At 36.5% G+C, this 17,602-nt stretch overlaps 1 protein-coding gene across 3 annotated transcripts in view; it reads right to left on the reverse strand.

Annotated features, from left to right (window-relative positions):
- The window catches only part of CDH13 (cadherin 13), a 482,776-nt gene that overhangs the window by 129,676 nt on the left and 335,498 nt on the right, over positions 1–17,602 (reverse strand). For all 3 annotated transcript variants that reach the window (XM_057401919.1, XM_057401917.1, XM_057401918.1), the window contains exon 7: positions 11,844–12,022. In XM_057401919.1, coding sequence (XP_057257902.1) covers positions 11,844–12,022 — 179 coding nt within the window. The remainder of the gene's footprint in view (positions 1–11,843; positions 12,023–17,602) is intronic.

A 17,602-nucleotide genomic window follows, 5' to 3' on the forward strand; every position in this document is an offset into this window, starting at 1 on the left:
TCCATGGGATATAGCCCTAGAGGGAAGGGGGGGCCCCAAGACTGTTGTTGATATTCAAGGATCACCTGCTACAAGCTCAGGAGTGTTGCATCCCAACGAGAAGTGCAGCAGGAGGGCCAAGAGACCTCCTTGGATGGATAAGGAGATATTGAGGAAAATTCAATTGAAAAAAGAGGCTTATAAAAGGTGGAAACAAGGACAGGCGGCCTGGGAAGAGTACAGGGATGTTGTCCGGGAAGCTAGGGACCAGGATAGGAAAGGTAAGGCCCAGTTAGAATTAAACTTGGCTAGGGATGTGAAAGATAACAGGAAGGAATTCTACAGGTCCGTAGCGAATAAAAAACAGACTAGGGACAATGTAGGCCCCCTCAGGAAGCTCTCGGGAGAACTGGCTACACAGGATTTGGAGAAGGCTGAGGTTCTGAATGACTTTTCCTCAGTCTTCTCTGGCAAGGAAGGAGGTCGAAGGGGGTGATCCTTCCCCTCTATTCTGCTCTCATGAGACCTCACTTGGAGTATTGTGTGCAGTTCTGGTGTCCTCAGCATAAAAAGGACATGGAACTGCTGGAACAAGTCCAGAGAAGGGCCACGAGGATGATCAAGGGACTGGAGCACCTCCCACGTGAAAATAGGTTGAGAAAATTGGGGCTGCTCAGCCTGGAGAAGAGAAGGCTGCGTGGAGACCTCATAGCAGCCTTCCAGTATCTGAAGGGGGCCTATAGGGATGCTGGGGAGAGACTCTTCATTAGAGACTACAGTGATAGGACAAGGGGTAACGGGTTAAAACTTAAACAGGGGAAGTTTAGATTGGATATAAGGAGGAAGTTCTTTCCTGTTAGGGTGGTGAGGTACTGGAATGGGTTGCCCAGGGAGGTTGTGAATGCTCCATCCCTGGCAGTGCTCAAGACCAGGCTGGACGAAACCTTGAGTGAGATGGTTTAGTGTGAGGTGTCCCTGGCCATGGCAAGGGGGTTGGAACTAGATGATCTAAAGGTCCTTTCCAACCCTAAGCATTCTATGATTCTATTCTAATGATGCTTTATGGATTTCCTTTCAAGGAAATTGAGTTTCCTTTAAAAAGAAAAAATTAAAATCCAAGACACGAGACAGATCAAGTTAAAGATGTCAAAAGCAAACAGTAAAAAGCAATCAACAAAACTGAATTATACTCATAAACAGCAGCATTTTGATCAGTCAGTGAATTCAGTGATCTTCCAGAAAGGAAAAAAAGATCATTTAGGGAACTTTCATAGCCATAGCCAAAACCTGTATAGCATATATAAAGAAAAACCTCACCCTTCTGTCATAAATTGAACTTCTTTTATTCTACACTAATCAACCAGAAGACTGAATGACTTCATTTATGCTTTAGACTTTAAGCTTTTGAAATGTTTTTATACGCATAATATGGATGTAATGTCCAACATTTACAACTAAAAATGGATTCAAAGGCTGTCACCAGCCCCTCTCTAGATGTTCCAGCTATATTTTAATTAAGATTTCAATTTTCACACTTTACTTAATATATAGAAATAAAAAAACAGACAACTGTTACAAATGAAACACTAGAGGATTCTCTAGTCCAAAAGAGAAGCAGAGGAGAATTTGAGTAAAAAGACTCTTTATGCTTATACAAGCTTAATTCAACAATTTATCCATCTCCAGATCTCTTCAAAGGGATGTTTCTTCTGACATTTCTGTGCATTCACCTGTGTTTATTGGTTTTAAGAATTAAAATGTATGATTTATTCAAATATACCAACATTATTCACACTCTGCCTTCTCAGATTGCCTTTTAATTGAGTTACTGAGTATATAAACAGAAAAGTAAAACCTAATATTATTCTTGTAGACTAAGAGTTTTTTTTTTAACCTTGAATAGAATTTTATATAGCAATAGTACAGACTGAGGACTATGGGATGTTGGCACAACTGAACAGAGAAATGCTACCTAATGCTTCACAAACGCCAAAAGAATGCCATTACACTGACAGTAAAACCTGAAACTCTCTCTCTCTCCCCCATCATCTTAATTCATATAATTGTAATTATATATTCCAGCACTAAGGACAGATACAATTAGGCGTTTTTTTTCTCGTTAATGGTATTAAAAGAAAATCTCCTACAAACCAGCATATTTTAAATAATTTTTGCTACTTTCTAAAGATAGAAACTCATAAGAAAACAAGAAAGATAACAGAAAGTGAAAAAAAAAAAAAAAGTGAGAAAGATGAATCCGTCATCTGACTGGCACTTCGCAGAATGATAGAACAGTTGGGGTTGGAAAGGACCTTAAGATCATCAAGTTCCAACCCCCCTGCCATGGGCAGGGACACCTCACACTAAACTGTGTCACCCAAGGCTCTGTCCAGCCTGGCCTTGAATACCGCCAGGGATGGAGCATTCACAGCTTCCCTGGGCAACCCATTCCAGTGCCTCACCACCCTCACAGCAAAGAACTTCCTCCCTATATGCAATCTAAACTTCCCGTTTAAGTTTTAACCCATTGCCCCTTGTCCCGTCACTATAGTCCCTAATGAAGAGTCCCTCCCCAGCATCCTTATAGGCGCCCTTCAGATGCTGAAAGGCTGCTATGAGGTCTCCATGCAATATTTTTGTTTTGATTTGGGGAATAAAAAGTAACACCCCATTGATGCTAGAGCAATTATTCCACAATAACGGCACTGGGAAATCCAAATTATGTTAGCAGAACATTAAACTTAACCACATATATTTGACAATTCCTTTTTTTATATTTTAAGAAAATTAAAAAAAAAAACAAACAAACCCAAAATTAAGGAATCTGGAGTCTACAGACTCCAGATTATAGATATAAACCCATAGTTTTATAGCTATATTCTTTTTTTCCTTTTTGCTATTAAACATTAATCTAAGGGGTTTCTTTTGAGAAATTGACCTAATCCTAACTTCTGGCACTGAGTAATTTTCTCTCTTGCCAACACAACATATATGTTGGGTGGATTACCAGCAATATTATAGGGTTCGGTGTTCACTACAGTCACAAGTATATAAATATGCATTTGATACTGCTATTGACTAAAGGTAGAAGTGTGAATCACTTGGTTTCCAAAGCTTTATTGTATTCGAGAAAAGAATGAGTAGTGATTGATTTTGATACTAAGGTGCACAAAACTTTCTTTCCTGAAGCATCTCTGAGTAACTCATAGATTTCCAAGTACTCTGAGCTGCAGCTCAGAGATAAGCAATTTTTCCTATAGTGACTTTGAAGTAATCCCATTTACTTTTCAGTACTAACTCTATCTGAGTCACGCTGTTTGTAAACAAATGTTTTCCTTTTTAGTCTCTCAAGTACTAAGCATTCTGAAAGTATTGATACTGAAAAAGTTTATTTTTTTTCAAACATACTTCCTTACTACTTCTATAGCAAGGATTTAATTTCATCCCAACAGCAAAACCTGTTTAGAAACTAGGGCTATTTGAAAGAAAAAGATGTATTTGGATTAATCAATGGAGACTTCCTTCTACTTTTGTAGTCATAGTCCTTAGCCCTAAGAAAGAATTGAAAAATATGGGCAGTGAGAATCTTTCACATTTTTATCACCTTTTGACCCTTACAATCCTCTCTCTCCTGAGCCAAAACCATTGCCTTAGACGTCTAAAAAATAAATGGTGTGTCCCCAGTGCAGAATGACTAATTTTTATAACCTCCCATTGTAGCTCAATTTTAGTGATCATCAGGCCCATTGTACTAGGAGAATATGTACCAGCATGTAGTAATTAATCAGCTCTCTCCAAAAAATCTGCCACTTAAAGTTTTTGTTATGAGTACAAGTGTTAATCACTTGTCACACTGGGACTTTAACATGTAAACAACAATAGAGCTAATATTTCTTCAGTTTTTCTATAGAGAAACTTTAGGCAAAAAAAGATATAACTTTCAGTTATCAGCCTCTATTGAAAGTACATGGGCAGCTAATATAATTCTTTGTGTCAATCTTAGTAAGTAAGTGTCTTGAAGATGACGTTTTTAAAATCTCTTTGCAGCACATCAGTGTCAGAGAAACTTGAGATGTTTGGATGAGTGGCATATACACGATCAGGAAACTACCTGTTAGCGTTACCAAAACTCCTAACCCAAAACATGAAACAGAGAATATAAATATTTCTCAGTGCAACTAGAGAACTGGAAGTTAAAAAAAAAAAAAAAAAAAAAGACATATTCGCATCTTCTGAAAAATATGGATCTTTTCAGAAAGTAAGCTATTATAGGAATATATATTTTACAAGTCATCAATATTTGAGAATCACCTGTTTTTCATACTATGGTGAATAACATACTAGAGAAATGAAAAGCCAGTAACTTATCTAATAAATAATTCCAAGATCCTCATAAGAGCTGGAAACACTTTTTCCTCTTCCCTCAGTATCAGAGGGAACACAGAGAAAGCAAGTAGAAAGATTCCTTTGATATTTTGGTTGGGATTTCATGTTGTTCATCTACAGAGAGGAGAGAAACGTGCACTTGCAAAACCTCTGCCTGTTAAGTGGTTATTCCACCTGCAATCTACATTTTAAAAAGCTTAGGTGTACCTATCGCAATTACCCCAGTTTGTATCAATGAAATTGTAAAAGGACAGCTACACATAGATGTTACCCAGGAGATCTGGCAGGAGGATAACCCGGAGTCAGTAATGGCTAGGGATTCTACCTACAAAGTTGTCAACAGGCCTGAGTTTAGGGCTACAAAGGGAAATCTGCTGAGGCCTCAACCACCTGCACAGCAGAGACAGTGCATGAATGCAAGGGAGTTCCAGTGGTCCCTGGGGTCTCACAGGCAGTCAGTCATGCACAGTTCAGAGTGAGAAAGGTAAACTTAAGCCAGAGAGCCTGTCATTTACAAAGAAAGCAAACATGTTTGCTCACACAATGGTTTTATTTTTCCCCAGAGGTAGTATTCTTACATGTTGTGCTTAATGTTTTGAAGAAAAGCCATCCAGTGATTTATCTGCTTTGTGACCTTGATATTATATTCACTGCCCAGAGTCAGCTACATTATGCTGAAATGGCTGCTTGTGAGGGTTCCTCACAGGTCTTTATAGGAAAGAAAATCTGTTCCTTATTACTGTCAAATAATTTGGTTTTTTTTTAAACAAAATCTGACTATCAAGCTACACGAATTAAATGAAAGTAGATACAGATAATAACAATATAATGAAAGATTTGCAGAAATTCTGCCACTACAGCTTTATGCAGATCAGGCTTTTTTTATTTTTTTGTTAAATGAACATTTTTTCCTAATGTTCTGGCACTGGGAATCTTCATTATTCCTAACCTGAACGATACTACTGATATTTGACATAGCATTTTTACATTTATTTACCTTTTTTGCACAGCCTCTTTCAAGATTTAAGAATGGATTAGTGAGCTTTCTCATCAAAAACATAACAGGAATCAAACTAAGAACTACTGGTACATCTATTAAAATAAGATTCTTTCTCACTGCAGACATTTAAGCCCAAATGCTGGAAAGTTTGTCATGAACTTAATTTTAAGTAAGAGTTCACATCTCACTAACAAACACATTCCACCTCTCTGTCCATTTGTTCATAAACTAGCAAGCGTTATAACTGGAAACTTTCTTCTCATTTTTATTCTTTTCTAATATTTGAGACATAATGGTCTATGGAATCATCTCTGAAAAGAGACCAAAGACCCATGAATTTTCCTCTGAAGACCCACTGCTCCTCACATTTGCAGGCACCAGAAACCATAGTACGAGTAATGCATTAATCCAGGGAAAGGGATGAACGCTTTATTTATCTTGTATTTTAAGCAGAAAAGAAATATGAGATATCATCGTATCTGTCACTAAAAATCCCCAAACCATAAAAATTGAGGTCCAGCTATGGAATTTAGTGCATTGCAAAACAAGTTAAAGGTGTGCAAGTGGGAATTCTGTCAGAGAAGACAAGACAAAATGATACAATTATTCTCAGTCAGAGCTGATGTGCTCCAAGGTATACTTTTCCACACAATCACTGTAAATACGAATATTTTAGAGGTTAATATGAAGATCAAATGTAGAATGCATTTTCTGAAAAGATTAATATCTTTTCATTAAAAATGAGAGTGTACTGTTGGTTCAGCATTTGCATTTAAATTGAGTAAGTAATAAGTACATTCACTGCTTAAGACACCTATCTCCAAAATGGAAAGTATGGATAAAGAGAGTACTGTCCATCTGCAGAAGTGGACAAGCTTTTTCTATTTTCTTCTGCTACCCCTTCAGAGAACTTAAGTCCTATCAACAAAACCACTGTGATTTACTTATCACAGCAGACCGGGCTGCATACCTTAAAGAACATTTTGGCAAGCATTCACTTCATGCGAGCAATGTGTTGGTGAATAAGTATCAGTGGGTTGCTGTTGACTTGAAAAATTGCTAGGCACCATACAGTCATTCATCATTGTACAGACACAAATGGGTATTTGCTAGTTGTTATACACTGCTTTTAGTTGCAGTTGTTGTTTGAAGTCTAGAGCCATCCATTTAAGCAGGAGGCTCAACCAGCTATTACATTATTACAAGTGGTCAACAAACATGAGCAGGATGGGCTAATGTAACACCATGTTTCTTGCTGTTTACGGCATAAGGCTTTCAGCTCCATGTTTCTAAGTAACAAAGAGAAGCAAAAGGATATATGGTTCAAATAATGGTCGGTTGATGCACCAAGATTTGTTCAATTGGTCACAGAATATAACACTTGCTGACTGAAATGGCGGCGTGACACTCACAGGCACACTGAGAGTCCGTCTCATTGGAGAACACATTCAATTTGACTGAATCCAGCCCAGGATTTCTCAGAATACTTGAATTAGTTTTGTTGAGGTGTTTAAAGACATACGTGACACCATATAGTCCAGCATGTAGGAGATATCTCAAACTATTTGCTAACTTCAATGCAAATTAAGCGCAGACATTCCTATACAAAGCAAAAGCATATTACTCCTCAAACTGCGAGAAATAAATATTTCACTTAAGCAACTGTGGTGGCACCCTTCTTCTATTACTTTAGTCAGATAAAATTTATAATATCTTACAGCTGATTTCCTGCAGAGCAGAGCGGTCTAACAGAGACAAAATAGCATTGCAGGTAAGCAGAAAAACCGATTACCAACCCATAAAGGAAACTTAAGAGTTGATTATACAAGAGAACAAGTGTTATCGCCTCCTATGCTCATGAAGAACATTATTTTCCTTTCACTGCAGAGAAGTGTCACTTTGAAGTGGACACTTCATCCCTGAAATGCAGAATTCAGGACATTTCCTCAATGTTTCTTTCTTCTTTTTTGATTCTCCTTTTTTATCACCAACCCCCATCCCCCAATTGTTCTCTATTTTGGGTCATTTAGTCCATACACTTTGATGGAGGGCATCCTTCTCTGAACTTATGAATCAAAATGTATTCTCCAATGGATATCTGGAGGTATAATTTGCCCCTAACACTCTTCAATCTTTATTGTTGACACATTCAAGGATGCCTAACTCCCACAAGTAAAAAAAAACAACCCACATTAATCTTTAAAAACATGTCCTTACCTTTCCTTCTGAAAATGAATGCTCTTTGAAATTATCAGTTTTGCTTTAAACCACAAGGATCATGCACTTTAGGAAACAAATCTGAATGTGAAAAATTTGTAAATAAAAATATGCTGGTATATAAATATAAATCCTGCACAGTGCTAAATATTTCCTTGGAGGCATGGAGCACTCAGCTTCCCTCAGCAGATGTTAATAGAAATCAAAAGCACCCAGCAGCCTCCTGGATGCAATCTGTGGGATTCCCACATACACTTTTTCTGCATACTGGAGAGAATTGCTTTTTTTGCTTCATGCTTTTGTAGGTGATACTATATTACGGAAACAGCTCCAAAACAGACACTGGCACCCATCCATGATAAACCAAACACCCATTCAATTACTAAAAACATAAAAAAAAAAAATTGTTAATTTGGGTATCTGAAAGCAGACAGGCAACTTAAAAGACTTAAGATGACCTTTTTATTTCTAGATAGTGCAAGAAAACAGCCCTAAAGAGAGAGCGGTGCCTTTCCCATTATGCATTCCTTCTGTTACTTTATGCAGAAAAGAGCTTTGGAACAGCCTTTGAAGGAGAGGCCACCTAACGCACAAGGAGCATTCTCATCTCCATACCCTCAATTTAGCAAAAGACCCAAGAAATGTCAGTCATGGAAAAAGACATTTTGAAAGGTTGTAGGAATTTAACAAACTTGTCTTAATTTTGAGCTAATCCAGTGTGACTAAAACAGGTGAGCAGTTGATGTTCACTAGAAAAAAAATTTATTTTTTTTTTTAATTCTATTTTATTTTAAAAGTGTCTACTAAGAATTTACTTTTCATTCTGAAGTATTACCAGGAAAAAAATAAAACAAAACAAAACAAGTTTGATTTGATTTCATCTCCTTAAAATAATTAACCTAGATGTTTACTTAAACATGCTAAAATTTCACACATTTATTCAGTTGGGCTCCTTGAGCTCCCTAGACAACCAAATGTTATTTTTCTTTAGGGTAAATACCTGTGTTTTGATTCTTTGTACTGAAACAAGAATTTCTGAGGCTATGATATAGCAAACTCCCTGAAAATGCTGAAGCATGAAAACATAAGGACTATACACTGTATGTGCAAAACCTGCCAGATGCTTTGTATCTCCACATATCAGTATCTCCCCCTAGGCAATACCCTTGGTCTCCTGCTCCCTCTGATGCACAAATAGGAAATAAATGATGCTTAAATTCATCTCACAAAAGCTTAAAGATCCAAGCAGTATCAAAACTTATTAAAAGAAGTGGAAAATATGAGTAATCAATGTTTTAACATGCTTAAAAGAAACCCAGAGTTCATATCAACCTATGGCGCACAGAATATACATATGATAAATGAGAAATAATTTTCTCTCTTTTCCATGTGCATCCTAGAGAAGTTTTTACTTTAATTTAGCTTCTTACTTGGTGATAAGGGCTAATGCAGTTTTAAACAGTACATCTACAAGGAACAGCTAATAATTTTTGACTGTTACTCACTTATTAGACTCAAATAGAAAATAAATAGAGTTAACAAAACCAGAAAAATCACAGGCAATTCACCCAATTTGAAGTTTAAGTAAAATCTGGAAGCTGCTTCTCATGAATAACCAAATTCACCAGGACTCATTTTTTCAGTCTGTTCAGCTGTGTAATTCCCCAGCAGAAATGCACTTTTCCCTCTTCCTCCTCCTCAGATAAATAACCTGAGTGTGCCTTCATGATCTATACCCAGTTATTAGCAAACAGAGCTATCAAATCCCAGTCATCAAAAAGGATCAGCTGAGTTGTTTAACATCTATTCTCTTTTCCAAGCAATGGACTACATACAAATTTCACTGTTCCCTATGTGTGTCTACTACAATACATTGTCTACTGAGATGCTACGAGAGAAGGGTAAGACCTGAGGTAAGTAAAAGCATTGCTGCCTCCTGTTCACAAATACTATTACACTCAGTCTTTTTCCAGCCACCATTCTATGCCTCTGTTTACCCTTTCTGGTCTCTAATATTATGTACCTACTAGCAATGCTCTTAGGGGAAAGATCATTTCTTTGTCCCATGTTTCTACAATGCACTTCTTAGAAGATTGTGATAAATAGCCAAAGCACTTTAGATCTACAAAGGTTCACCACAGAACATATAATAACAATAATATCAGCTGATGCTCCCACAAAAGAGTGGCAAATAGTAATCTCTCCTGCCTACCACTTTTCCAGCATCACCTTCAAGCCTGGTGATATGCAAATACTTTATTCCCTAAGCAGTAGCTAAACAGAGGTTTCCTCCTCCAAGTGTTACTCCTGTCTTTATCCACTGGAGGCAGACAATTCTGTTACAAACATTCAATTTCATGAGCTACATGGAAATACATAAGGGTTATTTATGTCATATCAAGATCATGCTGGTACCCAGAATTGTTCAGGTTAAGACCGCGAGGCGGCTTGTTCCTAAAAGCTGCTATTAAGCTTTAAAGTAGAAGATAAATATCTCTGACCATGGATGCCTAACTCCACAGATCTAAAAAAGGAGGCACGACTACCAATTTCTACACAAAACGTATGTACACAGAAAGGGGGGAAAGAGGCTGAACCCACAAAGATGACTGAGAGCACAAGACAAAGCATCTTGTAAAGAAATAGAAAACGTCTTCCCAAGCCTCTTACCCAACAAGACAATATTAGATTGGACTTAAACTGCAGATAATGCTCATTTTTAGTGTTATTTTTTTACACAGCCCTACATTTTGGCTCATAAAATATAAAACATTTGCAAGAACAACAAAAATTACTTTGCAGATTCAACAAGACTGCAGCTTGCCATGAAGGTATCGAATCAGCTATTACTAAAAATCATGAGGAATTCACATCTTGTTTTCAGGATATACTAGCCAGATGTACTACCTGTTCAATTGAGGCCAGGCTTCTTGTATGGAGACAGCATCATTATTTCATGAATTACCAGTGACCTTTGAAAGATACTAGGAAAAGCAGGCATGTTCATTCCCTTCCATTGATTTTCTAATTTTGAGTAAATTGGTTTAACCTGGGGAATGGTTATCTATTAGGAATAAAAAATACCCAAAACTGACTTCAGAAAACAGTATAAAGCTTTTGAACTGAAACAATGAATTTAGAAGGGAGACTTCAGGCAAAAAGGTAATGATTACATAAATCTTAACTTGGGCCTGAATCTGTGGACAGCCACACAAGAATTCGAATCTCTTTAAACTTAAGAGACAGATCTACAGGCCTAGACCTTTGTTTTACTACACTATGTACCTGGAATATGTGTCTGGTTTACCCATTAAATTTCTGTTGTTGCAAAAGCCTGCAGAAAAAAAACTCATCTAAAATGGAAAATGATATGGGCATCATTTTCATCTGGTTAAAATCGCACACAATGTGCTGAATATTGAGAACATCGGACAGTCGTGAATCTAATCAACTTAGAAGACAAGTTCAGTAAATTAGCATACACCTCAAACAGCCTGCAAGAAAAGAACCTGGTCATCTCCAGCAAACTAAGAACACACAGGGCTCCATAATGGAAGGGAATGGTGATTCATAGGGTAACTCTGTAGGGTCATCACTGTATTAGTGCCTAGACTTCAAATACTCTGATGAGTAGACCTTTGTCTAAACAGATTTGCATTACTTTGTTGTCCTCTGAACATGGAGTGATCATACCTAAGTCTTCTTTGCTATCAATTTATACTATATAATAAACATATATTATGGCACTATGATTATTCACCTTAAAAACACATGCAGACTATCTGTTCCTTTACTATTTTGTATACTTTTTTGTGTTTTCTTTTCTTTATTTATTTATTTATTGCCTATGGGGTACCAAGTTAGTCAATCCATTAAACCCATTCGATGAAATTCTAGAAAAGGATTTAAGCCACCAAACTCTAACAACCTCATAGCAAGCTATATGCACAATCAGGTTTGGGGATTTTTTCCTCCTTCCAAGCACTCAGTTGGTAACTCTAAGTTGAATTCCACTTATTTGTGAGATCTTCGCTCTTGTCATCCAACACTATGTCTCACCCAGGAATTATGAGCTCCTGAACTCATAAATCTTGATCTAAGCATACAACTTCTTACAAATTTTTTTACAAAACTCTTAAGACTCCTCAAAGTTGAGCATTTGAACCCCCACCCCCACAATGCTCTATACTTCTTTTCACATCACAGATTACAGGCGCAAACATTAAAATATCACACTGACTATAAGGAAATGTTCACCTACCTCACGATCCAACAGTGCAGATGATACCACTGTAACAATATCTCCCTTTTCTGGGTCAATAAAGAACATATTTGGAGACGGTTTGTCAGGTGTCTGTTTGAGGATGTCATACCGGATAAGAGCATTGTCTGTGTTAGCATCATCACCATCAACTGCTGTTATACGCATCACAGTCGTTCCTAAGGGAAAGATGGACAGATAACAGATTGGAGTTAGCCAAAAATTGTAAAATTATGCTGCCTTCACATGTGAGAACCAGATGGATGCAATACATCATTATCTCATCCAGACAACAAAGTAGTTTCACCTGATAGTTGGTACTTGTATCTGTGTTACTCTGCCTTCTAGTGAGCTAACAAAAGACCAGTGTTTCTGGTTTGCAGCTGACATATGACTCTAACATAAGTTCCCCGTATTTGTTTGCTTTATAGTCATGCTTATTAATCACATTTCACTAAATTAATTATATTTTTTTCTCTTTAAATTCTACAGGTTGAAAGTCTTCAGGATACATATGGTCAAGATGACTGCTGAAAGGAGAGAAATGTCTCTATTTTCATTTTGAAGTCTTGCACAGCTGCAGAATTGGTGGGACATTATAATTTCTGTCAGTAAGAAATTTTCTAATGATTAAAGCCTACATTATTCTAATTTCAATTGTGGAAACTTATGGGCTTATTATGTCAGCCTCAATACAAAAAAAAACCCGAAACACCTCTATTGCTAGGCTAACCTTCAAGTGATGAAAGGTTTTCTTAACATGAAAATCCTGTAGCACACACTTCTGCTATAGAGTGCAGTAAGGTATTTGATAACGAACGCAGATTCCTAAATTATTTAAGGGGAAAACCCCACTCTTCTATATGACAGTTAATGCAGATGCTGGCAATTCTCTATTTAGCTAGTGGAACATATAGTTCTGCAAGTAGTAGAACAAAGGATCAAGTCTTTTCCTCTCTCTTAGGCAGGCATGCTAGAGGTTCACATAATCTACATGAATCTGTCACGTCACACTTTTATTTGCTTTCTACAGTACATTGAGAAACAAAGAAAATAAGTAGACACCTGGGTTGACCTGTGAGATAATCATACCTAGACCATTGCAATTTCTTAATCAGTTCATTTGTATGTTTAAATGAAAGCATTATAAAACAAGCAAATAAACAAAATAAACAAACAAACAAAACCCCCTAACAACAATAAAAAAAGAAAAAAGAAACCAAAAACCCTAAAAGTAATATGTCATCAGAAGAAAATGAAAATATTTCTTGTAATACTGAGCTAAAGAAAGAGTAAAATCCTACCTACTAAGAAAAAAGTCATGATCAAATCAACAAGCCACTTTCAATGGTGAATCAAAATAGAGTAACAAATTAATACAAAAGGTATTAGAAAACGTTATACAAATAAGGAATCTAGGAAAGTGTCCATTCTTTAGCCTAAAAATCCCAACTGAAACAATTCATCAAATCCCATCAACTTGCATCGCAAATATACAATTTACATTTAAATAACTTTGTACTGAAACCATGTTATCTAATGTGTGAACCACAATGTCAAAATTAGTTGTAATTCTTTGTTGGAGATTAATTCTTCTGTGGTGGTTAACCCACTCTTTTCCCCCATAGATCTTCAGTGGGCAAGTAGTATTGTAAAATGCCATGATGAAAAACATTTCAAATACAAGATTTGCATTCCTTAACAGGTCTGTAAGATCATATCTTCTGTTCTCAGTATCCACAGAGCCTTTTGTGGCAAAATAATTGCAAGTGATTAAAACCTTTGCTACAGACAAGGCCTGGGACATTACACTAGAAGTGGCTGCAGAACAGAAATATGTGTCATTCATGTCCAATGATAACCAGTGAATTTATATATTCTTTTTGAAGATCTTGAAGTACACATCACTAAAATATCAAATAAAAATGAAATATTGTAGTAAAAGTAAAAACAAACCTAGCTTCATTTACAGGCTGTTATAACAAGCGTCTGGTTCACTGTTCAACAAGCACAGCTAGCTTGTTTAGATACATTTCTTCTTTTTTTTCTTTTTGTTGTATTTCCCAAAGTCTTGCCTCTTGCTGTAGTGACCTTGAATATAAGCTCTCAAAGGTTTTGTTTCATTGCTACTTCAGGCAGTGTTACACCCTTGAGAAAAATAACAGAGATCTGACAGCATGTTGGTTTTATTCACCAATGATTAAAGGTCAGACAACTCAAAAAGGAGCTTACCACTGCATACCATGCCATGTTTTCCAATACTACAAGATGATCCTAACCCTGGTATTTTCACCTACTTTTTTTGAGACTTCTTCAAAAGAAAAAAAAGGGGCTTTCTATTTTTAAGAATGAAAATTCACTCTTTTTTTCAGAAGTACAACACACTGTAGTACTTTTTACATATTTAATACATTTTGAGAAGATTATTTGTGTTCATATTAGGAAATGTGTTTCACAAAGATCTAATCAAGTGATTCAGTGAAATAAACAAGAATGAAGGCAAATCTTCAAAGGATCTTAAATACTGCCCTAGTATAAGTGAGAATAAATGGGTTTTGGTATGCAACTCTTTCTTGCCAAATGCAACTGAATAAGATGCTATACTTGAGTACATTGGACTATATTTTAAATGAATATATGGTTACTACCATCATTAATCCACTAGAGGAGTTATGTTAGCAGAGATTTAGAAACAGATTAAAATATATACTGAAGTAGAAATACTATGTATACAGTTGTCCTTTGACAGTTCTACTGAAATACTTATGATAAGACTGGAAAGTACATGTAGATTTTAAGATGTAAACCCCCAAATCTCTATTCTGTCATAAAACTGGCTTAATACAATGGCTGAATCTGATTATGATTTGCCAGCTGCAGTTCTTTAACCTTTCAACTCACTGGACATTATCTTGTTCTGCAAAATCATTCCCTTGGTGAATGCTGATAAGAAATTCCAACAACTCAGAAGAGCAGAATTTTACATTCATTTTGCACAGAGATGCTAGCTCCATGAGGAAAGCTGTAGAGAATTAGATCCATTTTTCTCTAACGTTACTTCTGTCAAAAGTTTTGAGATACTAGTTTCTAACTACCATCAAAGTGACATTTACGATTAAGTAAAAGTTGTTATAGTCTCACAAGTTGATATAACAGGTGTAAAAATGCAGCTAAAATTTGGGGTTGTCTTTAGATGTCATTATGCCCTTGTACAATCTAAGGTTGTACCTGTTCACAAACATCAATACAGAAAACTACACCACATTAAACATGTCCACATCAGTACAGTAACCAGAGGAACTGCTCAATAATGTGGCTGAAAGGAAGCCCTTGCGCTGATTTGAAAGTTGATGCTAGGCTTCTGCAGCCATGGTGAGAATGCCTTATTCTCAGAAACATACCTTTTATGCTCTTGTGCTTCACAAGCAGGTTGGCAAACTAAACACTAACCGGAGTTCAAGGCTGCCCATACATTTCAAAGCACAGTGGTACCTACTTTATATTCTATGACATTAAGACAAAGAAAACAAAAATCCTCACACATACAAAAAGCTAGAATGGGCTCATATTTGTGCCTGATGCCTCAAAAATCACAACAGCTTTAAATCAGAAGCAGAAATATATTACAGGGACTTTTTGGGGAAGTCCAATGGCTATGTATTTCTGGGGAAGAACTTTCTATCTCAGTTGAAGATAGGAAGTACATGGAAAGTTCTTGCCTGGAAATATAGCTATTGTACTTCCCTCTTCACATGTAAGAGAATACACATGACCATACACTTGGGATTGGGCCACCACAAAAGAGAATGCTTAGAAACATCCCTTTCCTAAAAATATAACGAGACAGGTTTTTTTATTTTAAGAATCTTTACAGCATACATCCGGTCCAAAAGAGTTTAATTCAAGATGCACACTTCCTCAGCATTTCTCTTTCATCATAAAGTTTTATTCTTCATAAAAGATTCATTTCCCCAGACCTATAAACTGACTACTTCTAATTCAGTGTCATTTTATAAATACTTCCATTCCTGGCATCAATCAAATGCAGCTGGCTTTCAAACCACAAAACAACAGCTTGCTACATTATCATGTTAAACAATATATATTAACTTATCAAGCTGAGGAAGAAATGCCTGCAAAATCAGCAACTTTATGGTTCTGCTGATGATGTGCAGATAGTCATTGAGGCAGCCTCTCTCAGTAAAGGTATAGTTATGCTTTTCTGTTTCAGCATTCATGGTTTATTTGTCATACATTCTGAGCAGTTTCACTACTACCATAATCACTCAAAACCTCTTTTGTACCTCCCACAGTTCCTCACTGATCAGCTGTATAACCCACCAGCCACGTCATTGCTCCAGAAGCTGCAGGTATCAATCTGTTGATCACTCATTTGGCTTGTATGTTGGCTTGAAATAAAGGCAAAAAGCTCCCCTTAGGCATTTAGATGTAAAACACACTGCTTGCACAGTTCTGTGGTGATTGGAGCAGATGGTTTCTTGGGAAAAAACTCTTTGGTTTTGGTGTCTTTTTTTTTCTGTCAAGATGCCAAGAGAACATCAAGAACAATTCAGCTGATGGATGAGATTACCACTAACCCCCATCCTTTTTATTTATTTAGTCTATTCATCTGCTGGGTTTACAAAAAGGACTGGAATGTAGTGGAACTGAGACCTATTTCTAGCTTGCTGAAATGTGAACATGTGTCTTAAGCCTACAGCCTTAAAAGACTGTATTTGAATACTAACAATGAAATAATTAAGGACTGAACCATTTTGAGAGCTACAATGCTAAAAAACTTTACTCTGGAATTTTCTCCTATTATTTTCATACTTTTTCTGAGTCCGTGCTGCATGTTTGGTATGTTAAACTTTTCCTAGATGTGCAACAGAAAGGAAGGGGTCTAGTTTCCTAATTAATGTGACTGGATTGCTGAGTTGTTTTTCCACCTTCTTTGCAAGCTCAGACGTAGTTCTCCATACACTGAAAATAATCAGTTGAACAATAGTATACTTTCAAATAGAAAAGCTGTTTTAACCCAAGAAGGAGAACAAAGAATGAAAAATGGGATGAAAAGGGAAAAAATCAAGAGAATGACTTACATCTCTAGAGCATATTGCATTTATTACCACAGAAAAAATTACACCAAATTCCAGAAAATGGAGCAAAGGAGGACACCCTCCTGACTACTACATATCTAATTACATGTTTGATGGTCATTTTGCACTTTAAAGACAACAAGCCCCAGGGAAGCAAAGCAAACATAACAAGAAAGGTCTATTATGGTTCCAATCAAGTGCATTTGAATTGCAACTACAGTTATTATGTGTGTTATTAAAAACTTGAAGACTTTGCTCAATAGAGAAGCCATTTAGTATGAATCAATGTATTCAGGCTTTTAGCATATCTCATATTTGTATAGGGCAATAATTTTATGCCCTGCAGGACTTTTTCACATTGTCTATGCAGATGTGTGGCAAGGTCAGGATATGTGATTACTTTTCAAACTAGAGCATAGATGGCATTGCTGATCATTACACCAGGCATGCCAACAAACTGCAGTCAGCAGGAGTAAGGAGATGCACTGGTGAACTATTTGTAGAATGAACAATAAACTTCTGTTGATATGCAAAAGATACTTCACTAATGTTAAATAGCTATGAAGAACTGTTAAGAATTGCTACTACCTATAGAGACTTCATGCAGTCAGAAAGCATATAAATTAAGAACATTCCTAGATAAACATTATGACAAAATAT

The sequence above is a fragment of the Pezoporus wallicus genome, unplaced genomic scaffold, assembly GCF_028554395.1.
Source record: "Pezoporus wallicus isolate ANWC-B61680 ecotype Strahan unplaced genomic scaffold, APGP_CSIRO_Pwel_v1 contig_7835, whole genome shotgun sequence".
NCBI lineage: Eukaryota > Metazoa > Chordata > Aves > Psittaciformes > Psittacidae > Pezoporus > Pezoporus wallicus.